At 52.2% G+C, this 24838-nt stretch overlaps 1 protein-coding gene across 1 annotated transcript; it reads left to right on the plus strand.

Annotated features, from left to right (window-relative positions):
* Positions 1-14101: 14101 nt before the first annotated feature.
* PLA2G3 (phospholipase A2 group III) lies at positions 14102-23347 on the plus strand. The gene is made up of 7 exons (XM_020800825.3): positions 14102-14729; positions 16440-16572; positions 17317-17451; positions 18252-18781; positions 19714-19843; positions 21626-21760; positions 22541-23347. The coding sequence occupies exons 1-7, from the start codon at positions 14156-14158 to the stop codon at positions 22731-22733; spliced, it is 1830 nt and encodes a 609-aa protein (XP_020656484.3). The 5' UTR covers positions 14102-14155; the 3' UTR covers positions 22734-23347.
* The last annotated feature ends 1491 nt before the right edge of the window (positions 23348-24838 follow it).

Raw genomic sequence — 24838 nt, forward strand, 5'->3', positions numbered from 1 at the left:
ACCTTTCCCTCCCTGCGTTGTCGCACCCTCAGGTTATGACTCTGGAGACCTGGGTTTGAATCAGCACTCAACCACACACACACACACAAAAATCACTGGGAGTAGAAATGTGAAACAATTCCTTGAATATCTCACACAGGGGCCCCATACGTTGGAAGCAACCGAACAGCATGCAACACACTATTCCCCCACTTCAACAGCACTGTCCATTCATGGACAGTTTTTATGTTGGCAGCTCACGTTCCACACACTTCTAAGCCAAGCTGTGCTGACCACTGCTTGTTCTAGGGCCGTGGTTCCCGACCTCGGTTTCCCAGATGTTCTTGGACTACAACTCCCAGAAGCCTTCACCACTAGCTGTGCAGAACTGGCTTTCTGGGAGTTGCAGTCCAAGAACATCTGGAGACCCAAAGGGGAGGAACCACTGTTCTGGGGCTTAGCTCCTCATAATGGCACCGTCCATCACCCGCCTTACCTTCTCAGCCTCAGTGGCAGCTGCAAGGAAATGGGCGCGCAGCCGAGGACCCTTCCTACAAGCGTAAGACACGCATCCAAGGGGACAGCTATCCCTGTGGTGTGGCTAGAGATCAAGGAGAGCCGAAAAGCCGCAGGACAATCGTGCTGTAAAAAGCAGCCGTCCTATCACGCCAGCTGGCTGGAGCCCTGCCATTTTAAATATTGCGTCAACAGGCCTTCCCCGTACGAGACAGCATCAAGAGACGGCATGGAGAGGAGAGGTTTTTCCTCTCTGTCAAACCGACGGGGACATGACTGCCACCCATGTGATAATAATCCTGGGGAAAGTTGAAGGCTAGAGAGCTTCTGGGCCATTTTGTTATTGGCAGAGAACCCAAACGCTGAGTCCCCGGAGGAGTCCCGGATTCAAGGGCGGCCTCGGCTGTTCCCTTGGCCCTTCGTTGTCACCCTGGGCCAAGAACACCGGAAGCCACATTGCCAGGAAGCATCAGGAGAAATGGGAATGCATGGGGAGTGTTGCAAAGTCCGAGTGAAAAGGCCGGATCTTTCTCAAAGCAGCCTGGATGCCAAAGGGAGCCTAAAATGCAGGCAGGCACCCAACCGGTGCTTGCAGTTTTCATCCCCATCCGGAACGGGTCTTTAGTAAAGCTAATAGGTCTTGATGTCCCAGTCAAAACCAGAGATTAGGGGAGCAGTGTGTGTTATGTTACGTTATGTTACACTACATTATGTTATGTTTTGAATACAAGTCTTAAAATGACATGCTCCGGATGTCAGAATCTGACACTTGTAATTTTTAAAGTAACTTTTCCAACCTCTGACACATCACTGGGTCAACAGCAGTTTCCAGATTTGACCGGGAAATACGACATCAGCCAAGTGGGGAGAGAATGTGGCTTACATCCTCTCTCACAGATGAAAGCTTTCCTTCTTCCCTCTCTATGCTGACAACAGCCCTGTGAGGTAGACCCGGGCATGCTAGTTCCACCCACTATTGTTCTATTCTTCTTCTCTTCAAAGGCCTGTCAAAGAACAGTCTTTCATTTGAAAGTGTCTTCCCCTTTCAGGCCCATCTGGTCCATGTTTGATTTCAAAATAAGAAATATACAGAGGAGGAAGAGCCAGCTCTTTGAAACTGTCCATCATCCTCAGGGAGCAGCAGCAGGCTGATGGATGCATCAGCAAGCAAGCTGGCCAGACTCTTCTCTACTCCATTGCAATACTGTTTGCATCCTTTAAAATCATTTCTAGTTTTGCATCTGTACCATATAAATTAGCATATGCCGTTCTGAATTCATGATTATCCAGTGTAAGGATGTATCGCTAAGAGACCAAGGCCAACATCATCCACACTCTTGTGTTTCTGATCATCCTCTATGGGTGCGAAAGCTGACTGCAAAGAAAGCTGATGGGGGGATTGATTTGTTCAAAATGTGGGGCTGGAGGAGAGCTTTGCAGATAACCCCAGATGGCCAGAAAGATGAACAAAGGGGTCCTGGATCAAATCAAGCCTGAACTCTCTCTGGAGGGCAAAAAGGTTGAAACTGAGGCTGTCCTCCTTTGGGCCCATCCTGAGAAGGGAGGAGTGTCTGGAAAAGACAAGGATGTTGGGAAAGGCGGAAGGCGGAAGGAAAGGAGGAAGGCCAAATACGAGATGGACAGACACCTTTAAGGAAGCCACAGGCTTTTGCAAAGGGCAGTTGAGGACAGAAAGCATTGGTGATGGCTCATTCATAGGGTCACTGTGAGTCGGCGGCGACTTGGTGACACATAACAAAAATAGTTTTATACAGATTAGTGTATGATGGTTGGGTGATTTATATAAACTGCAATCTCAGCTGGGTCAGGGGACAGTCACTCATGCCGAACTTTGCAAACTTTTGAACAAGTTTCCGCTCTTCGTGGTTCGATAGCCGCATCTTCTCTACAAACAACCACCGCGGGGCATTCTCAGACCGTCTCTTCAGCTCCCTGCTAAGAAAAGCTTCCGATAGCAATTTCTTATCAACACTGTGGGGAAAGCCAAGGTAATAGAGAAGGAGGCCGTGGATTATTTTATTAGGGGAAATTATCTTTCACCTCTGCGCTATAAAACAGCATCCAAGGCAGGCAGCCAGTGAGGCCCAGACGCATAGGCATCAAAACTGGGAAAGAAAAATACACTGCAGCAAATGAACATCGTGATCTTAGACCTGCAGAGCTGGAAGGGGACCCTCGAGGTCATCAAGTCCAGCCCCATCAAGGAGGCCCAGTGGGAGAATCAAACTCCCCGTCTCTGCTTCTGCAGCCAGAGACCTCGAGCCCTGAGCTATCCATGTTGCTGCAAAGGCATCGTTGATGCCGGGGAAGTATGTTTGCACCAAAAGTCAGTTACATTTGGTAACTACAAAGAGCACCATGGCACAGAGGTTAAACTGCAACACTGCAGGGAAGTCTCTGCTCATAACCTGAACTCGGGCCCAATAAGCTCAAAGAACTGGTTCGAGATTGACTCCACCTGCCATCCTTCCGAGGTCTCAGCTCATTGGTGGGGGGCAAAGTGTTGCTTCCGTAACTACATTGAAAACTGCCCAGAGAGTGCATTAAGCACTATGGGGAAGGATATAAGCTGCACAATTTGCTTTTTTGCTTTACGAACTAACTACCTTTCTCACATCAAAGAAATGTGAAAACGAGAAGTCCATGTGTTGTTCTTTTTAATTCCAAAACTAACAAGTCCAATTACTTAGGGGGAAGCCTCGAAACTATAATGGTAACTAATTACTTCTTAAAAGTAATTTGCCAAGCTCTGATTTATGGATCTGAGAAACCACTGAGCATGAAAAAACCCAGGTCGGTATCGAAGGAAGGCTGCTGCCCGCTGCTTCCCTGCAGAAGTCAGTTTTCTGCTTCACCAGGCAAAGACATTTTGCCCAAGGGGCCCAGATTCAACCAATGCAACTTTATCCTGGCCTTTGAGATGTCCCCGAGACAGAATGCTATACCTGTTGGACTGCCACATATCCTGTCCTAACAGTTAAAGATGGCAGAGTCCCTGCTAGGTTGGAGTGCCAACCCGCTGGGTGAGGATTCCAGGCCAGTGCAAGATTTTAAAGTGCATCTGATGGGGACACCGGAGAGGAGAGCCTTCTCCGTGGCTGCTCCCAAAGACTCTGGAACTCCCTCCCACTGGAAGCCAGCCTGGCCCCGTCTCGGCTGTCCTTCCACAAGCAGGCCAAGACCTTTCTCTTCTGGCAAGCTTTCTCTTAATGCCTGATTGGGGTTTTTTTTTAATGGATTGCGGTGCCTTGTTGGTTTGAATGCTTTTTAGTATTGCTTTTGTTAACCCTTTCTCAAAGCAGCATTTGTTTGTTCCTTTTAAATATTTGTGTCCTTATTGTTTCAGCTTTAATGTTTAAAGCTCTTAATGATGCACCCTGCCTCCTTTATACTCTTCGCTTTAAATATCATCTTTCAATGATGTGTAAGCTGCTTTGGGTCTTTCTTAAAGAGAGAAACAGAGTAGAAATGTTTTAAATAAGAATAATAATTTACAAGAGGTGGGGGGGGATGTTAACTGTTTGAACGACAACCCCCAGAATAATCAGATGGGGGATTCTGGGAAATGTATTTCTTAAAGGTAGCCTTTCCCGTCTCAGCGTTTTCTTGTGTTTACAAACACACATCTCAGGAACGCTGGCCAGCCTCTTTTTTATCGTTTCCCCTCCTCTCCCAGAAGAAGGCCTGATCGCGGTCAAGGTGAGTCCCTTCCACCTGGCCGCCAGTGACATGGCACCTGGGGGGAACCTTTGTGATGCCTCAGGCGAGGAAAAGGGACAGACCTTGATAGCCATATCACCAGCCGGTGGACGGACTCTGGACTCGCTTCTGCCACTGCTCGGTGGCTTCCGTCTGCCACCGGAGAGGGAAACGATGATCGCGGGCCTCCGATGGTGATAATGCACCCGGGGATGGCTGATAAGGGCACCCTCAGCAAACTGTGACTTCTATGGGTACCCTTGTGCAAGGCGCAAAGCTAAATTGGACCTGAGCATCTTTCCTCGCTCCAGCTAAAAGGTGGGGCAGGAGAGAGCCACCTGCCTTGAAGGCAGAAGGGGGGGGATGATGCCTCCCAACAAAGTTTATAGTTCAAGCCCACTACTGGCTCAGTATCCCCCAGAAGAGAGATGTTCTGATCACAGGTCTGCATTCCTCGTCCATCAATAACAATTGCAGGTTCATTTACTTATAAATATTGATTGCTTATTTTGTTTAAAATATTTTTTAACCTGCCTTTCTCTTTTAAAAGGAACCAAGGTGGCTTACACTGTTAGAAGACCATGCTTAAAATGGTTACCTATGCAAATATTTTAAAAGAACACATTCAAAGCAAGAAAGCACAACCGTCCCTTTAAAAACCCCTCTCGGGCAGCCAGTCAATTAAGGGAAAGCTTGCCTGAAGAGGGAGGTTGCGGAAAGACAGCCAAGAGGGGGCCAGGCTGGCCTCCAGTGGGAGGGAGTTCCAGAGTCTCTGGGAGCAGCCACGGAGAAGGCCCTCACTTGTGTCCCCACCAAATGCATTTGTGAGGATGATGGGACCGAGAGGAAGACCTCTCTTGACGATCTTAACTCTTGGGCAGGCTCATAAAGGGAGAGGCAGTCCATAAGATAGCTTTGTTGAGGCCATCAGACAAAGGGAAGGAAACCACACACTGGCAATGTTTCAGTTCTGGACTTTGTGGACTAAGGTGGGGCTATGATTGCATGGCTGGTTTTGCATACGGCATGCCCCCCCCCAACATTTCTCCCACCCACCAGGAAGGTACAAACTGCAAGGGATAGGTAGGAAACTGGCTGAGTCCTCAGTTTCCCTTGTTGTGACCCTCGCCCTCCGCCCTTCGGTGGGCATCCCAGGCCGTTGACGCTGCAATCCATCACGGAGTGCCGTTTCCAAAGAACGCCTCTGTAGAGGATTCGTGTCCCTTCTTCTCCAGAGGGCGACTGGTACTAAATGCACCTCCGACACACTCTTGGAAGAAAGGAAGCTGGCCAGGGAGTTCGCCACTTGAGTCAAGCTGGACACAGAGGACGCCACACAGAACATGGTGCGCCACAAACCAGGTTTCCTCTGTATCAGTGATGGTTGGGTTCTTTACTTCCCACACCAGACATTTTGCTTCACCCCACAGGTCGCTCTCCGGACTAGTGGCCAGCCTTAGATGGATGGCTGTGTGCTATAAATGCATCCAGAGCGGCTTAAATCAAATAATAATAATAATGTATTCTTGAAGGCTTTCACGGCCAGGTTGTTATAGGTTTTTGGGCTGTCTGGCCATGTTTTGGAGGTTGTTCTTCCTAACGTTTCGCCCGTCTCTGTGGCCGGCATCTTCAGAGGACAGGAGTCAGAACTCTGTATGTGCTCTGGTGCTGTTTGTGCATCCTCTGAAGATGCCGGCCACAGAGACTGGCGAAACGTTAGGAAGAAAAACCCTCAGAACACGGCCAAATGGCCCGAAAAACCTACAACAACCAATGATAATAATCTTGGAACTGAGGCGCTGGAAGGTCTCCCTCCAATCTGGCAGAGAATTAATCTTTACGAAGGCCAGGATGATGGAGGAGAGGGGGGGAAATAACAGACTACAAGGTTCCTATTGTATTGTCCAAGGTTCTCAAAGAATTACACCCTCGGGATCAAGATCAAAACGGTTAGTTGTTGTTTTTTTCCAGCAGGCATAGCCCACTTAAACATGAAGTCAAATCATATTATCCACTCCTTACAGACTCTCGATGCCTACAGAAGAAGGCAAGTTCTGTACAAAAGGATTCGGCAAATATTTGCTCCACACGGAGAGGGTTGTCAGGAGGTCTCCATCAGTGGCAGGGATGGAGTTTTTAAAAATTGCTCTCTTTTTTCTACAGCCACCCCCAGAATCCCTGGATTCTGGCAAGATGTGGGATCCAGGAAAGTGACATTTTGCGGGCTAGAGCCAGGAATTTGGTTTGTTTCGCTCCCTGTCCTATCGCAACCGGATGACGAACAGAGAAGGCCAGCAAGGTCAGGGAGGAACAAAACAAGGTTCCAGAGGAACAAAACAAGGTCATGGAGAGAGGGAAGGGTGTGTGTGTGTGTGTCAGGATGCTTGGGAGAGAAGCCGAGGCTGATAAAAGTGCAGAACGTCTTCTTCCAAAACTGGCAACCCAAAACAGTCCGAGGAGGACCGAGCAGGAAGGAAGGAAGGACAGGAAATCCAGGTCGACGGCATCTTCCGAGACTCCAAGGATCCGATCCGGTTCCCTCTGGCTCGCTGGCTGACTTGGGGTGCAATCAGATGGTTGGAAAGGTGCACGTGCGATCACACCAGAAAGCATTGCATTACCCGGAGCAACCTCCCTTAAAGAGAGCTTTCCATCTGACAGGGACTCAAAAAAGTAGATGCCCAATAGTTGGACCCAAAAGGTTCAGTTTGTGCACAGAATGGGGTCGGGCTGGAGCGCATTTCCCTGCATGTTGTGCGCATGCACACATGCACACACACACACACACACGCCATTACAGCAGCTCCACTGGCAGCCGATCCATTTCCTGGCAGAATTCAAAGTGTTGGTTGTAACCAGTAAAGCCCTAAACGGCTTAGGTCCAAGCTGTCGAAAAGACGGCATCTCCTTCTATGAGCCTGCCTAAGCATTAAGATCTTCCACAGAGGCCTTTCTCTCGCCCCCCCCCCCACAAGTGCACTTGGGAGAGGGCCTTCTCTGTGGCTGCTCTTTTAGACTCTGGAACTCCCTCCCACTGGACGCCGGACTGGCCCCGTCTTGGCTGTCCTTCTACAAGCAGGCAAATAAGACCTCTCTCTTCCAGCAGGCTTTCTCTGAATGAGTGGCTGCCTGAGTGGGATTTTTTTTTTAATTGCATTGTTGTGCCTTTACTGCTTTGAATGTGCTTTTGGTGTTGGTTTGTGGACCGTCTTTCAGTATGGCATCCGTTTGATCCTTTTTTAATATATTTGAATTCTTACTGTTTTCAGCTTTAAACAGTGCCTTTCAAGAATGTAAGCTGCCTTGGGTCTCTTTCTTTAAAAAAAAAAGGTGGGGTAAAAAGATTTTAAATAAATAAACAAACAAATGTAGAGAAACACTGCAAGAGGAAAACAAGGGGCCGCTCCACTACTAGGCATGGGAAGAAACGCTCCCCCACAAATCAATTTGTGTAGCCAGGACAAGTTTGTCTTGCCAAATCTCAAAGGGGATCAAATGTAATCCCCCTTCAGCCTCAGCCGCAAAGCTGGAAGCCGATGGCTTGCCTCCTCATTGTGGCACCACCTTGCCCAGTCTATGGTCTCAAAGAAGGGTGGAGGGCAGGGCCCCCTCCTAAAGAAAGGAAGTCCACCTCTTGTGTAACGCATGTGGCAACCTCCCTGTAGGAGAGCAGGACAACCGATGACTCGGTCTTTTGTAAAGCTAATGGCTTTTGATTGCCTTTTCAAGACCAAACCGCCCTGAAATACTTTTCTGGGGGGAAAAAAACCCTATTTCGGCTCCAGCTACTCTCAGGATAACAGCTATGCAATGAATGAACAAGAGGGATGGTAGAGGGTGGCGATGGAGGCAGGAGCTGGGAGTTCGATTCCCCAGTGTGGCTCCTTGACAGAAGCCGGGACTCAATGATCTCTCCCAGCTCTGCAGCATTTAGACAATGATGAGGAGGATGGGTTTTATTTCTATGCCGCATTTCTCCCAACAAGGATGATGATGTCACAGTCCCGGCTAATCCAAAATTTCGAGAATTGTGATGAAATGAGCCCATTATCCATAACACAAACTGCAGGAGCTGCAGAAGTCAGCAGACGACAACCTCCAGAATTCCACTGGGTGTGTAGAACTGCCTGGCGCACCCAGGGGTAAATTTCCCTAAACCCAACCCTACATTCCTGCTGATCTGTATCAGAGGCATCCCTGTGTGATGAGAAAAGCCGAGGGGCTCGTGGGGAGATGATGCAGAAATGGACGAGGCCACGGCAGAGGGAGGACCAAATAGACAACCAAGGTGAGGGGGCAAGACAGGCAACGGTGGAGCTGCATTTGAGAGACAGATGGGGTAGCCCCAGAAAAACAGAAATATGGGGGTGAATGGGGATGGGTGGGGTTTCTGGCTTAGCTAGTGGAGAGAGAAATGAGGACATGAATGGCTCAGGGGTTAGACTGCAGTCCTGCAGTTGAGACTCTGCTCACAACCTGAGTTCAATCCCAAAGAGTTCAGGTCGCCGGCTCCATCCTTCCAAGGTCGGCAAACGGAGTGACCCAGCAGGGATGTCGGCCAAGTCTTGGGGTCCCAGTCCCGAGTCTGAGCCCCTATTAAAAACAAGCTTTTTCCCCCAGAAAAAAAGGAGGGGCAGGTAGGTTCCGAGTCATAAGTTGAGTCCAAGTCATGGGGGGGGGGGGAACCAAATCAAATTTGAGTCCTGCAATTCAAGTCCTGGTAAGCCTGCATAACTGAACTGTGAAGCACCCAGAGAGTGCATTAATCACTCTGAGGTGGTATAAAGACAGCTGGATAGCTCAGTGGGTGAGGTCTCAAGCTGTGGAGCCAGAGGTTGGGAGTTCGATTTCCGACTGTGACTCCCTGGCAGGGTCTGGACTCAGTGATTCAGAGGGTCCCTTCCAGCTCTGCAGGTCTAAGATAAGCGGCATGCTTTGTTTTACTGTGCTTTGCTGTGCTTTGCTGCGCTTTGCTGTGCTGTGCTTTGCTGCGCTTTGCTTTGCTGTGCTATGCTTTGCTGCGCTACGCTTTGCTGTGCTCTGCTTTGCTGTGCTCTGCTTTGCTGCGCTTTGCTTTGCTGCGCTTTGCTGTGCTGTGCTGCGCTTTGCTGTGCTGTGCTGTGCTTTGTTTTGCTGCGCTGTGCTTTGCTTTGCTGTGCTATGCCTTCCCCCCACCTCGTGCCACCTGTTTAAAGCATTGACTGACACGGAAGGAGACTCTGGATGTGTGGGGCAGCAGACCCACCGTGATGTGGAACTGTGCCTGGGAAGGGCACGGGGTGGATGTGTCAGTTGGGTAAGCAGCATCGCAATCCGGGCACCTGTTTCTTGGCGAAGATTGAGGAGGAAGACAGGCGTGGGGGGAGGTGTTGCCTGGCGCCACACACCGGAGACAAAATCTTTTGCAGCTTGTCTGGCAGATCTGGAGAGATGACATAAGTGGGTCGGCTGGCACAGACAGGTTTTGAGAGGAACAGATTGGCACGCAGGAGGGAGGCGAGGTGTGCATTGGCTTGGTGTGCAGACAAGAGATGGGTGTGTGAGCATCAGCTGGCATAACGAGAGAGGCCCAGGGAGAGATAAGCCCTCAGTGAAAGGGGGACCTCGGGTTTACAAAGTGGGCATCTCCCAGAGAAGAAAAAACAGGGATTTATTTCAGGGCTCAGAAACACACACACCCCGGAATCTTTTCATTGGAATCTATTTTCTTCAAGTAAGTTCCTTGTCTCTTTGGTTTACCCGTTGGCCTTCTGCGCTGGGCATCGCCATGGGTACCCCAGGGCAGGCCATGCTTGAAGGACAAAAATTCTAGATTCTCAGAATCCCAAATCGTAGAACAGTATCAAGGAGTGGGGAGGGGCCACCGAGTCCAGACCCCTGATCCGTGCAGGAATCCGTATCAAAACAGATCCGGATGTGTTGAGAGGTCATTGCCTCATTCTCTCTGGATGGCCACCAGCGCTGGGAGCGCTCCCCACCTCCCGAGGCCACAGGTTCCCTCATCGTACTGCTCTAACAGTTAAGACTTTTTTCCTGATATTCAGCAGAAATCTGGCTTCCTGTTGCTTGAGCCCATTCTGACGTGCCCTGCACTCTGGCATGATCAAGAACAGGTTCTACCCTCCGCTCTCTTTCAAATCTTCGAAAAGTGCTATTCTATCTCCTCTCCGTCCTTTTTTCTCAAGGCGAAACATGCCCGGATCTGCCATCTACGACTCGGTTTCCAGTCCTGAAGTGCCCAGATGCCTCAGAGAGCCGAGGGAAACCTGGGTGAGACCCTAGAAGACTCTAAAGAGAGAGAGAGAGAAGACCTCAGTGTTGCATAGTCAGACTCTGAACATTGACCTACAGCTCTCGTCAAAGCGCAATACGAGTTATTTTGCAGTTCGAAAAAGTTCTGGAAGGCCATTCCTGCCCCTGGACTAGAGGCTTCGCCGTCGTGTGGTGGCTCGCTTTCAGATCAAGATAGAAATCACATCCCGCTGGAGAAAATAGACAAACACAGTTAGCCAAAGGTGAATAGGACAAGTGTACAGACGCAGCAGGCAAAAATTTAACAAGCGTAGCATTTTTTCCTGGCTGGCATGGGTACAGGAAAACACAGACCCCTCCAAGCCTGCCAGATAGCTCAGTGATTTAGCTAATCTGATTGGGAGTTTATTTCTCCACGGTATCTCCTTGGCAGCGTCTGAACTTGGCGATCCATAGGATCCCTTCCACCTGCGCAGTTCTCAGATTATTATTATTATAACCTCCTCCCAAGTTTTTATTATGCATGGTTAGAAAATCGGTAACGGTGGTGCACATCAGCTAAAAAGCTGCTGCACACAATAAATTTAATAAACACGGAAAACTTGACATGTGATGGGGGGAAATTATTCCATCTCTTGATTCAGCGCCAGATTAAAAGATATATATTGGCCGTCTTGATAAACCATTCTACAGCCCTGCCACTAACATCCGAGAGTCACCCGAGGTTCACACAACTCTTTCCAGCCAACACAAACCACGCCAAGGCTGATAACTGTTATCAGCCTCTTATCACCCAAAAGCGCCACATCACCAAGCATTTGAACACAGAGCAGCTTTCCCTGCGGGGACAGAGAAGGTAGAAACAACTGGGTAGCCACAATATAAACAAAGAGCCGGATAAATAAAAAAAACTTTTCCAGGGCCATAATTCGGGTGGAGAAAATAGGGCTTTGCCCTGAAAATTTAGAGGGCAGCTGAATCTAGAGGTGAATCGCTGAGAATAAATATTTGATCAAGTGTAGATTCATGAGCAACTACCCAATATACTATGTTTGATATAAAATGCAGGCTTGGCTTCCCAAGTGTGGACACTGTGGTTGTCTTAGTAAATCATTGAGCAAGGGTGGCCACTGAATTTGTCGGAAATAAAAAGAAGAACCTTAGGTGTATGAGGACAGCAGCCGAGAAGGGAAGCCACTGCATGTAACCCTGGAAGGAGAAGTTCATTCATGGCTTAGGAAGAATTAAACTATATTACTCGGCTGTTTTTAGAATGCGATTTGCCTTTCACCTTCTAGCAGTGGTTCCCAATTTTGGGTCCCCAGATATTCTTGGACGTAAACTCCCAGAAGCCTTCACCCGCAGCCGTGCTGGCCAGGATTTCTGGGAGTTGTAGTCCAAGAACATCTGGGGACCCAAGGCGCAGGACCTCTGACTTGGGTGCGACCCAGATAAATTGGAAGCGGTTGGAGAACTGCTCTGTGATTGAGGTTTTAGGGTTTTTTTAAACACATCTGCTGATGAATTTGAGGAAAATTAGATGGTGACCCTTTGAGCCTTCGTCCCTTTTTCTTGAAAAAGCGTAAATGTTCTCATCGTGACGGTCTTGCCAATCTCCCGACGCAGGCACCCACAACAGCTGGTGCCCACTGTGGTTGGCAGGGTGGAAGGAACGTGGACGGAGACCAAGGTTGGCAGAGGGCAGGGCAGAAACGGGGTATCCATACACAGAGAGAGAAAGAGCAGCAGACACAGACAAGGTGGCATTCACACCTGCATGAGCAGGGAGCGGACTCAGCTCATGGGACCCGTCGTCAAGTCACACTGGCAACTGGACTCAGTTCATTTTTTTTAATTCCTCAGATTCAATTCGCATCTTGGAAATCACCTACCCGTACCTTTTTTTCAAGGGGGGGGAGCTTCTTTTTAATAGGGACTCAAAGTTGGGACTCGGGACTTGGCACCAAAAGACTCGAACTCGGGACCCAAAGACCTGCCAACCTCCCTGAGTGTGGATGGAAAGGAAGCAGAGGTGGGTTTGCCCACGAGTGCCCTTCGCCTCAGACGGGCAGTGCCCTCGCGGCCGTAAGGGACCAGCCTCCACCGGCCAGAACTGACCTTCCTCGGCCATCCCCCAGAAATAGAGATGTTTGGGGTCCAAAAATACAATTGCCGTCAACATTCCAAAGTCTTCTGTCCTGTCGTCCCTCTTCTCTGGAGTAGGATTTCTGGAGAAACAGTTGGCGCTGATTTGGAAGGGCAGGCGCTCTCTCTCTCTCTCTCCCTCCCTCCCTCTTTTTTTCTTTCTTCACCTGTTCTTCCAGCTCCTGACTCACCTTTTCTGGGCGGTCCTTTCCCCGAGCATCACCATCGGATGATGCAGGTGAGTCACCCCTGGCCTCTTTTGGGCCAAGGGGAAGGAGAAAAGCGGCAGATTCAGAGGCCCTGTGCTAGGCATTGGAGCAGGATGGGGACCCTCTGGAGCAGGGACCTTTTCGCCTCCCCGGCACCTGGGGAGCCCTTCTGCCACACACACCCCAAGAGCACCTGTGGAGACCCATTGCCTCCTCCCTTCCTGCTCCCTTTCAGCCCTTTCCCCGTTTAAGAAGGCTGAGGAAAGGAGCTCCTTTTAGGGTTAGGTAATATGCAAATTCATCTAATTGCGGAATTAGCACAGGGGTGGAAAGCCAAGTGACTCTCTGGGTCTTTCAAGCAAAGCTGACTTCAGAGTCTGAAGTTTGGAAGGGGAGAAAGCATTTTATGTCTCTTGCACACAGTTTTATGTACACCTACATACGCATGCATGCATTATCTACAGAGGCATGTAAGTATATTTGATAAACATTACACACACACACACACACACACACACAAACCTATGGAAACAGCTGCTCAGGTAGGATAGGGCCATGGCTGCATTTATTAACCATGGTAGAAAGGAGCAGAACCTTCATGGCCAGGTGCAGTCTACCTCTGAGTACTGGGCACAGGTGATGGATGGCCTTGTACATCTTATGAATAACCTGGAAGGATGGGAGGCGCAAACCATGTGGGCCTTAGATCTGCTCCCAGACAGCCATGCTGGTGGTTCTGATGGCAAAGAAGGGAGCCTCCATGAAAAGGGGCAGAAGGAGGTCTGTGGTGCGCCCCCCCCTCCCCCGAGCCCTCCTTGCAAGTACTGCGTGAAGCCCAGAGGCTGGAGAAGGCGCCTTTGAGGTGGGTGACTACAAAGCCCCGACTAGAGCGCAGAAGCATGATGGGAGGTGTCATCTCTTTATAAAAAGGGGGGAGGTTGCCCGTGATTGGCCAAGAGGCGCCCACCGGCTGGAGGCAGTGGGGCCCGATCCACCGACCAAGCCAGCTGCGGAGGACGTCCGAGGGCCCGGGAGGCAGAGGCGGAACCTCCGACACAAGCCCCCTCCGGGCCCTTGGGAAGGGCCAAGGCTACCTCGCGGGGGCGTCGTTCCCACGCCCAGCCCTGCCGCGCTTGGTGTGCTTCTACGGGCCGCTGCGCTGGAGCCGGCGGCTGGGGCGGGGCGGGGCGGGGCTGAGGGGGGGGCGTGCCGCCCAGCCGCCCAATCCCGGGGCGCCGTCGGGGCCGGGCCCTTCCCGGGTAAAGAGCGCGGCCGGGAGCGCGAGCGCTCCATTCATTCGGCGCCCGCCCGTCCTTCGCTCCGCGGCTGCTGGCATGGTGGAGTCGGCGCGGCTCCTCCTCCTCTTCCTGCTGCTGCCGCCTTGGCTGGTGGCCGCCCTGGCTGTGCCGGAGCCCGGCGGCGGGGCGAGGGGCTGGTGGAGCCCGGCCACCACCTCCTGCCCGACGGTGGCCACGGCGCCCGGCGGCGCCCGGTGGTTGAGCTTCCTCTGGAGGCGCCCCGACGGGCGGCCGCCGGCCCTGGTGCAGAGCGTTTGGGACCCGCGCGGGCGGCTCCTGGCCTGCGCTTGGCGCACCGAGGGGACGGCGATCCCCTGGTACCGGGGCTGGTGCGCGGCGGCCGGGAGCCCCGGGCTGGGACGCGCCGTCGGGGGGCCGGAGCTGGCGCGGTGGCTGGAGGCGCTGGAGGCGCGCAAGGGTGTCTGCACGGGAGCCCAGCATCCTCCTCCGGAGGAGGAGGAGGAAGAGCCCCCCCAAGGGACGCTTGGCCCCCCGGCGCCCCAGGGAAGGATGGAGCCGAAGGGGCGCCCGCGGGTCCGGCGCGGCTGGACCATGCCCGGGACGCTTTGGTGCGGCGCCGGAGACTCGGCGGCCAACGCTTCGGAGCTCGGTAGGTGAGACGGGTCGCGTCGGAGGGGGGGGGGAGGGCGGCTTGGAGCCTCGTTGGCCCGCCGTCGAGGAAGGGACGGAAGCCGGGCCGAGCCACGCGGAAAAACGACCTTGACGCCGGAGTCCTGGCCGGCGCAGGGCAGAGAAAAGCACGCGAGCATGTAGAGGAGCATGTACTGTACATTAAAACAAAAAAGAAACTCTCAGCCGCTAGTAGGACCCTTCCATCCGCGGGATGGCTATCCGCTGAGTCACTTATCCGAGGGCTCCAGATACTAAATATTAAATTAAAAGCGCCAGGAATACTTATCCGTACCTGTTTCCAGCGTGCATTGATCAGAACGGGCGACTAGACGGATCCTGAGAGCACGCATGGATAGCGTCTCGATACATCCGCGTTTTTTCAGCATCCGCGGGGGGGGGGGGACTTGGAACCGATTCCCCTGCAGATACCGTGGCCCTGCTGTATTATTGGGGGAGGGGAGCAGCCAACGGGGTTAAGGCTTGAGGCGGGATCTCCAGGAGAGCCACCCTTTCCTTTTAAAAATATCAGGGGGATCTAGCAGTTTCTGCATATACAGTATTTGCAGAGGTAAAGCAAAAGAGGAGTCTTTGAAGTAGACATCTGGGAAGGGTCGGCAAGCATGAGGAGTGGTCCACCTACAGAACTCATGGCCACCAGAAGTGATGATTGGCAGTGCTTCTCAACTATGGTGTCCCTGGACTGCAACTCCCAGAAATCCTGCCCAGCACAGCGGGTGGTGAAGGCTTCTGGGAATTGCAGTCTTAAGAAGACCAGAGTTTACCCAAGTTTAGGAACCCCTGGGTGGTTGGGGGATCACCTAGATAGCTTTGAAAAAGGATCAGGCCCGTTTAACAGACCGTAGTTCAGCTGAGACGGAGGGGTAAACAGAACCTCCCTATGCAGAGGCAGTCTATCTTGGGCTGGCAACAGTGGCCAGGTAAAGAACAAGGGGCCAGCCCTGTTCAGAAGCTTCCCACGGGGTTTTGCCTGATAGCTGGCAGAGGCTGGCTGCTGGGCGCCTTTGGGTCTCATCCAGGGAGGCGATTCTCCCGTGCTGTCTGTGTGCTTACAACAGCCAGAACCTTCTAGCTGAAGGGATAAAGGGGGACCATCATCTCCTCCTTCAGGTCACCCTCACCTGAAGCCCCCTCCCCCGGAGAACAAACAAGGTGCACCCCCTTTCCCTTAAAATAGGGGGGAACCACCTTTGGCGGGCTTCTGCGTCCAGAGGTTGCTGCACCCACTGCTTAGCAGGGAGCGGAGAAATCTCCTTTTGCAAACTCTCTCCATCACCTGTAGGGGGCAGCAGTGGAGCTGCTACTGTTGCAGAACATCAGCCCTGCAGAGTTTTCCCCCTGGTCAGAATCCCCATTTAAAAAATGCCTTTTTTTTTCATTCCTCAAAGCAGTTGATGGCTACAGTTCTGCTTGGAAGCAAAGTCTAGGGTTTGGTTTCCGTTGGGGGGGGGGAAGCCTTTTTCTGAGAGGTTTGGGGGGGCATCTTCCTTTTTTATTTCTATAGAAAGTGACTTTCTCGTTGTGACAAAGAAACGCAAGACTCACCCATTTTCTTGGAGGCGATGCAGCCTATGATGGGACTCAAGAAAGTGAAACTGGCCCCTGGACCTTCCAAGTTTCCCTTCTCCCCCCCCCCCCATGGGTCTGATCCTGTCTCTCTTGTTTGCAGGGGTTTTCCAAGGCCCGGATGTCTGCTGCCGGGAACATGACCTCTGCGAGGCTCAGATCGCTGCCCTGGGTTACAAGTATGGGATGCGGAATTATCGCCTCCACACCATCTCCCACTGCGACTGCGATGAGCGGTGAGTATTCGGGCAGGGCGACCTTCCCATACTTTATGGCTCTTTAGTAGCCGCTGGCCTTGGACAACACGGCCCATCCTTCTCTTCATGGCCGTTGGCCAGGGATGGTGGGCTTGTTGATCCTCTCACCGCTCGCACCCTGGGGGAAGGTTTGACTGCAATTTCCATCACCCCCACCCCCCAAGCGGGGAGCCTGGTCAAGGATAATGGGGTTTGTAGTGCAACAGGATCTGGAGATCAGTGATTGTGAAGGTTGGTCGGTTCCAGTGCATAAGGTTCTCCCTGCGGGGCTGCCCCTGGCCAGCTTTGGAGGCTGGTTGAGGTTGTTTCTGGGGGGGGCTTTGGAGGGGGTGGGTCTCAAAAACCTTGCCTCGTTAGTAATCCAGTCAAGATGTGGCACCAGCCAGGTTGGGAACGATCCATAATCAATGGGCTGGTGAAGACCGCTCGCGGGTGGAGAGCCTTTGAACCATCACCTCTGCTTGTGGGATGATGCTGGGATGATTCAGTTCCCTTAGAGATGGGCAGAGACCCCCCCCCCCCCAAAAAAACTGGTGGTTCGTGCCAGCACTTCCCAGCCTCTGCGTGGGCTGCGCTCACTGGAGGGGGCCGGGCTGGGAAGGGCAGAAAAACCCGTTTGGCTGGAAAACGATCCGTCCAAGACTGGGCGCAAGGGGTGCAGGTCCCCAGCGGCTCTCCTCCCCCCCCCCCCCGCCGTTGTGACAGGTCCGTCTCCCTTGACAGGTTCCGGCAGTGCCTGAGGGACCTCAACGACCCCATCTCCAACTTCATCGGGATCAGCTTCTTCAACCTGCTGGAGGTGCCCTGCTTCGTCCTGGAGGAGAGCGAAGAGTGTCTGGAGTGGCACTGGTGGGGCGGGTGAGTGGCCGGGCGCCCCCCCAGGGGGGGCAGGAGGGGGGAGAGGGAGACGACGGCTTTGCGCACCACCTACGGGGCTTGTTTTTGCTTTGTTGCTGTTTGGGAGGGGGTTGCATCCTGTTAGAGAGAGAGAGAGAGAGCTGGAGAGATAGAGAGTCGGTCGGTAGAGAGACAGAGAGAGAGAATGGATGGATGGTAAATAATGAAGTCCACATAGAGAAATTATCAATTGATGACTGATAGGAAGGTAGATAAGGAGTTCCAGCCACAGACGGACGGACGGACGGACGGACGGACGGACGGACGGACGGACGGACGGACGGACGGACGGACAGACAGACAGACAGACAGACAGACAGATAGATAGATAGATAGATAGATAGATAGATAGATAGATAGATAGATAGATAGATAGATTAAATTAGATAGATAGATAGATAGATAGATAGATAGATAGATAGATAGATAGATAGATTAAATTAGATAGATAGATAGATAGATAGATAGATAGATAGATAGATAGATAGATAGATAGACAGACAGATAGACAGATAGACAGACAGACAGACAGACAGACTGAGTTGATTATAGATAATTAATTCATGATAGATGGATGGATAGAATGAGTTGATAGATAAATAAATAATGAATTCATGATTGATCAATAGATAGTGACTTGATGATGGATAGGCAGATGCACAGAACGCCTCTTGTTAATTTGAAATTAGCCCCTACCTCAAGGCTACGGGGAGGCCCCAATCCTGTGGATGACCGGCTGGTCTTCTTCCTCCCCTTCCTAGGTGTAAGGCGTACGGCCTCATGCCTTTGGCTCACCTAGTTTCGCAGGCTCACTACCAGCCCCTCTTGTTGTCGACGGAAGGACCCGGCCCAGCCACAACACCGGCCCGGCCCAGAAAGCGCAAGGGAAAGGGCCGGAAGCGCCATCGGAAGAACCGAAAGAACCGGAAGCGCTTCAGATCAAAGGCCACGGAGGCGCCCGGTGGTCTGCATCCGGAACCTTCTGGGCCGTGGGGTTCTGTTGCTGCCCCGACCCCGGTCTTGGAGTCAGATCTTGTCACGTGGCCCCCCGTGGCCTCAAGCTCGGGACCCACCCCTAGATGGACAGGGACTCTACCACCACTGCGACCCACCCTTGAAGGCACGTCAGAACCTGGCCTGTGGAAGACGGGTGTGGGTCTCCCCACGGATCCCCAGAACGTCCAGCAAACCCACACAGATGTTTCTGGGCTTCCCAAGGACGTGGGGCAGAAAGGGAAGCCTGTCTCTGGTGCTGGAGGGCATGGAGATGCTGTTACCTCCAGCAGTTCAGGTGCGTGGGTGGTTTCTGGGCACCCGTTTCGTTGGGGACTGACTAAGGGGTGGAAATCTTGAGTCTGTCTCAGGATTGGAACTCGGGGTCTCCCAGGGTTCAAGATCCAGTAAAGGATCTTTGTTTGCCAAAAGTAAGCTCTCCTTTGCACAAATCCTAGCCACCTGGCAGAACTGGATGCAACAAGGTGGCATTAGAAGGGAATTGAAGAATTTCAAGGAATTGATAAGGGGGAAACTTTTCAGCTGCTGTCCAGAGTGCTGAATCCATTCCCACCCATTGGTTCAGTACCTTGGACAACTCCTGGGAAAACCTGGGGTGGATTCCTGGCACCTCTGGAACTGGAGTCACCAGATGACTCCCACCTTGTGAGCTCAAGGCAACATACGCAGCTTCCCTCTTCCTGTCCTCACGACAAGCCTGTGAGGTAGGTCGGGCTGAAAGAGGTCCCCCAGGAACTTCCATAGCTACACCACCACCCCTGGCTATGGTGCCTGTGTTGCCAAAATGGAGCCTCCCTCCACAGAAGCAGTGTACCTCTGTTTCAGGACAAACGGGAGAAATGACATCCCACCACCAGTCTTTCCAAAGGTGCTGAGAGAGCAGTGGCAGATGGGACACAACCCCCAAACCTGCTTTCGTGGTTTCTCTGCACACACACACACACAAACCTCAATTCTGCAGCAAGAGAGTTTTGTCTAACTGCTCTCTTAAACTTCCAAGCACCGTGATTCCCCTTTTATATAATACGTATTTTTCAAAGCCAGAGGTACACTTCCAGCCACCTGCAATATAGTTATGTTCCAGTTGGGGTGTTTCGCTTCCAAGACCAGAGGAGATGGACAGTCCAGTGTGGCCAAGGCGGGTGTTTGACTCCTGTTGCAATCCCCAAATTCAGCATCCTCCTCTCCCCTGCTGGTTTTTCTCTCCAGCTCCGTCCCAGAGCTGCAGCTGCTACCGACGCCTGGATCAGTGCCCGTACAGGATTGCGCCCCACGAGGTCAAATACCAGCTGCACAACACGGATTCCCGTACGCTCTTCCACTGCAACTGTACCCGCCGGTGAGTGACGAGGGTCTCCTAATTATGGACCCATCGCAGGGGCTGAGCGAGCTGGAAAGAGGGTTACGGAAGTGTAAGAAAAATATTGAGAAGCTGGTACATGATTTTAGGAGGCCACGAAGAGGATGGAAGCCAAGCCCTCTGAAGGCCAGTTGAGAGAACGGAGCCTGTTGAGCCTTAGACCAGTGGTTGCCCAACCTGGGGTCCCCAGGTGGTCTTGGACTAAAACTCCCAGAAGCCTTCACCACTAGCTGTGCTGGCCAGGATTTCTGGGAGTGGCAGTCCAGGAACATCTGGGGACCTCACTACTGCCACTGAAGAGAAGACGGAGAGGTGGCATGAAAGCTACGTATATAAAGAACTGCCACATGGAAGACGGAGCAAGTTTGTCTCCTCCCAATTCCAGAGGGTAGGGCTCGGGACTCTGGATTCAAATGACTAAATAAGTGATTTGGACTGAACATTAGGAAGACCTTCTTGGCAATAAGAGCTGTTTGGCAATGGAAGGGGCTGCCTTGGGGGGGGATTGGTCTCTCCATCACTGGAGGTTTTTAAGCAGAGGTTGGAGGACCACCTGCCAAGGATGCATGAGCTGCAGATTTCCTGCTTCAGCTGAGGATGAGCTACTCTTGGCATCCGCTCCGGCCTTTACAGTCCTGTGATTCATGATTTTGTGGAAGGAGCAAAGAGAACTTATGGCACTGGGTTTCCAGACAGCTGCGAATGTCTTGTCCGTCTAGGCCTGCCTGGACTAGCTAAAGACAGCTGGTGGCAGTCCAGCCTCTGCTTGAGGACCAAAAAGTGGGGTTGGGGGGGAGAACGGAGGAGCGAACCCCCACCTTCCCTACTGCTGGAGATGGGATGCTGCAGATCCCTGCCAGCAGATCCTAGGCACCCAGGCCCCATTTGGAGAGCCTCAGCTCCTGGAAGAAGCCACTTCTGCTTTTCTTATGTATGTGTGCGTATAAGGTTTGGGGGCATACAAATTTCAAGAGAAAAACGCACACTCCGTAGAGGGGCTTTGGGCTGGAAACGCTTCATCCAGCAAATTCCAAGTGGCTCTTCAATGCTGGAAGCCTCCAGCAGTAGCAGCAGTCCACCTGTTAAATCAGGCAACAGGAGTTTCTTCAGCATCATTGAACATTAAAAAAAACTATAGTAGGACTCCTATATCCATGGAGGATGGGTTTCAAGCCTGCTGCCACGGATGCTAAAAAATATGGTTTATAGTGAACCTTGTTATATTAGCAATTCTGTACATAGCATCATATCTTGCTACCAGTTCAGATACCGTCCATTTTAGAAACATGCATTTATAGGATTTTTCTTTGAATATTTGTAGACCGTGTATAAGTGAATCAGGGGATACTTATCCCATGGATAAGGGGGGGTCTATCGTAGATTTTAGATTTGGAAGTGGATTGCTAGCCAATCCAGATATCAGAGTGGTTTGTGGTTGGGGGGTAGTGGTTTTTTTGGATGGCCTTTACATTTGTGGGTGTCCCCAGTTGGGGGACGATGGAAATGGGCTCTTCCTGGACCCACCCCTGTTGTCGACGTCCTACTTTGCTTCCAGGCTTCCCCGAGACTTATTGGAATTTAAGCGAGATATAAATGCAACTGTTCAGTGGATTTCTCTTGAGTAGAAGTGGGCGGGAACCAGGGGGTCCCTTTTTTTGCACTCAGCAAATCATGTGAGGGGCAGATTTCCCTTTTCTTCTGCACGGCCAAGAGGAGAAAAGGTGTTTGAATCAGACCCCCTTTCTTTCTTTCTTCTCCTAGGCTGGCCCGGTTCCTGCGACGAAACCAAGGTCCCAACGAGGTCGAAGGGGAGGTGCTTTCCAGCTACGTCTCCTCCTCCTGTTTCGTCTTGCAACCCCCTCCCGGTTGCCTGGAGGGGCAGGAAGAGTGGCCCAAGTGAGTGCAGCAGCTGTGGGGGGTCACGGAGGGAGGGAGGGAACCTACAGGCTGAGCGTGAGCTTCCATCGAAAAAGCCAGAGAGAGGGTTTGGAAGCAGGGTGGGAGGGAAGGCAGGTCGCCACCAGGTTTTCAGATCATAAGCCACTGCAGGTCATTTGAGACGGACACCCTATCTTCTGCCGTCGAGGTCCTCGGCTGGGCCAGCTGGCGCTCAGAATGAACCACTCCATCAGTGGTAATAAGAACCATCAGTTTAGAAGCACAGGGCTCAGAGGGACCCCGAGGGGTTATTGAGTGTGGTCTGTCAAGGAGGCCCCGGGGGGGGGGGATCGGATGCCCAACCTCACGCTCTGCAGCCGGAGACCTCAACCCCCTGGACTCTCCAGCGGTTAAATAATCACAGACCTGCAGAGCTGGAACGGGACCCTCGGGATCATCCAGTCCAGCCCCCTATCCAGGAAGCCCAGTGGGGGAATTCGAACGCCCAACCTCTGGCTCTCTGGCCAGAGACGAAAACCACCGAACTCCCCAGCAGTTCATTAGAGCTGCTGCTTCAGTTTCTGGGTCCATCGGTGGGTCGACGTGTGGACTCCCAGATGTGATTGGACTACAGGCCCCATGATGCTTTGCCAAGGACTGGGTTAGCCGGAATTGTTGGGAGCAGAAGGCCGCTTTATCTGGAGAGCCCCAGCGGATTACCCCAGCTCTAAAGAGGAGGAGTGTCAGGAGAACTTCCAGAGGTTGAATCTTCTCTCTTCTCTCATTTTTCCTTTGCAGCTGCATTGATGTGGGCAAGGCCATCGTGGCTCCCGCCCGCCACCTCACCAACCGCCTGATGCGCAGGCACCCGGGCCCCTCCCTCAAAGTGAAACGGCAGGAGCAGCAGCCGGCGCCTCCCGGCGGGTCCTTCCGCCTGTTTGACAGATGCATGCAGCTGGCCCGGTCTGCCCGCCGTGCGGGGTCCCGCTGAGCAGAGCCTCGATCTTCCTCTTTCCACGTAGACACGGAGGGCACGTGGCCTGGGGCCAGGTTGTGGCCGAGCCCAGCTTGGAGGGATCAGACCCGCGAGGGCTTTCCCTAGAGAAGGCCGCCTTGCGCCACAGACTCCGGCGTAACCCACGGGCTGCCACCTGGTGCCGTTTTTGTGGCCGGCAAAGATGGATCCCGCTATGAATCCAGACCCGATGTGTCTGGAGGACACTTTGTCTTTTGAATGATGCTGCTGGGCCCTCAAGGGACAGATCCTGCACAATGTGGCCCAGGGGGTCCGCTCAGTCTAAAGAAGGTTGGCCCCCTTGTTTCACAGTGGGCTGTCTGAGATTCAGGACGCAACCCAGCGCCTTCTGTCGGCGTGACATCATCATGATGTCTTCTGACCCAAAACCACCGACGGGGGTTGCCAAAACTGGCCAGGAACTGTCTCGTTGCACTGAAATTGTTCGTTCAAGGACGCACAGCTTGAGACTCTTCTATGGAGCAGAGACAGAGGCTCTGCATTTTTGCTAGTAATTTATTAGGAGGGAAAAGGTCTGGAGGTGGGGACGGATTTGTAAATAAAATTGCAGTAAATGAAGCTTTCCTATAGTGGGATGGGTGGCTACGTTACTCCTTTGCTTTAAAAAAGAAAAGAAACTGATGGTGTGACGTGCAGGAATCTGAAAATACCAAGCCCTCAGCTTATCTTAGCCTGGCTGTAGCCACAACAGGGCCCATCACATTTCCCCCCCCCCCACCTTTCTGGCCCTGTCAAGTGAAGAAACAAAATTTGAACTGTAAAAAAGTAGATATTACTGTACCTTCCCCAGATGGGAGAGGCATGGCTCTAGAGGGCAGGATCCACCTTTAAAACAAAGCACGGGGGCCGGGGAGGGGGGGGGAAGCACACCTAGGAAGAAGTCCGTGTGCAAAATGGAGATGATGGCTTCATTCATGGCAAAATAGCACGGATCAAAGACTTCATGGGGGAATTTCAGGGAATGTATGACTTCATCACATTGTGGACACAACTCATGCACCCTAGAATCCATCATCATCATCATCATCATAAATGTGCGGTCAAGTCAGTCCTGCTTATGGCCACACTTTTCAGGTTTTCCAGGTAGAAAAGACTCAGAAGTGGTTTTCCCCTCTTCCCTTCTTCTGGGGGGAGCCCTGGGACTCTTGTGCAGCTGGCCCAAGGCTACCCAGGCTGGCTCTACTCCCGGGAGACACAAGTGGGGAATCGAACTCCCAATCTCTGGCTCCACGTCAGAGACCTAAACCACAAAGCTATCCAAGCCAGCTCAAAGGAAGTCTTAAATCACTGGTGAGTTCGTGATGACGACGATGGCCTAATCCACTGGTGCAGGCATGAAGCCGTGACAACGGGTTCAGCCCTGGTTTTAGAAAAATATCCGAGGCAGGAGATGTTCGAAAGTAAAAAGTGAGCTTGTTTTGAATCTGATGTGTGTGTTTGGGGGGGAGGGGTCCCAGGAGATCCTGGCAGAAACACACCTCATCCTAACTTTAACATTCTCTTCCCACCCCCAACCTGGTAGTGCCAGCCGTACCCTGGGCTAATGACGGATGAATTAGTGCCAATTATCTTTTAATGCCCATGTGCCAAATTCATCCCTCCGCCACCAGGCACGTGGAGCTGAACCCTGCTTCAGAGCGACAAGCAGGGTTGAGTTTTGTTTTAAAAACAGGGCTTGTTGAAAAGGGATGCACTGTCTTAATCTGGCATGGGTTCAAAAATGCCCTCGATGGTGGTGGGTGGGGAGGGCAGAGAGAGAGAATTTGCCACTTTGGGGTCCCTCATCTTTTTCCGATCTCTACACACAAAAGGTTAGCAGGAAGTGGGAGGGGGTTTTGAACTACTTTATGGGGTGGCCGACAGAGGAACGGACCTAAGGGAGAAGGCCAGGCTTTCGGGCTCATCATCTGGGTTGAATCAGGCTTCCCAAGGTAATAGCACAGCCCTGAGTGGAAAGGGGGAACAGGGTTGTTTCCCCCAACAGCAGGGGGGTGCAGGGGGTCAACAACATGAGCCTGGCAGCTACAGTGAGCACCCTTGGGTCTTCCCTACAGTGGCAC

The sequence above is a fragment of the Pogona vitticeps genome, chromosome 14, assembly GCF_051106095.1.
Source record: "Pogona vitticeps strain Pit_001003342236 chromosome 14, PviZW2.1, whole genome shotgun sequence".
In the NCBI taxonomy this organism is placed as follows: domain Eukaryota; kingdom Metazoa; phylum Chordata; class Lepidosauria; order Squamata; family Agamidae; genus Pogona; species Pogona vitticeps.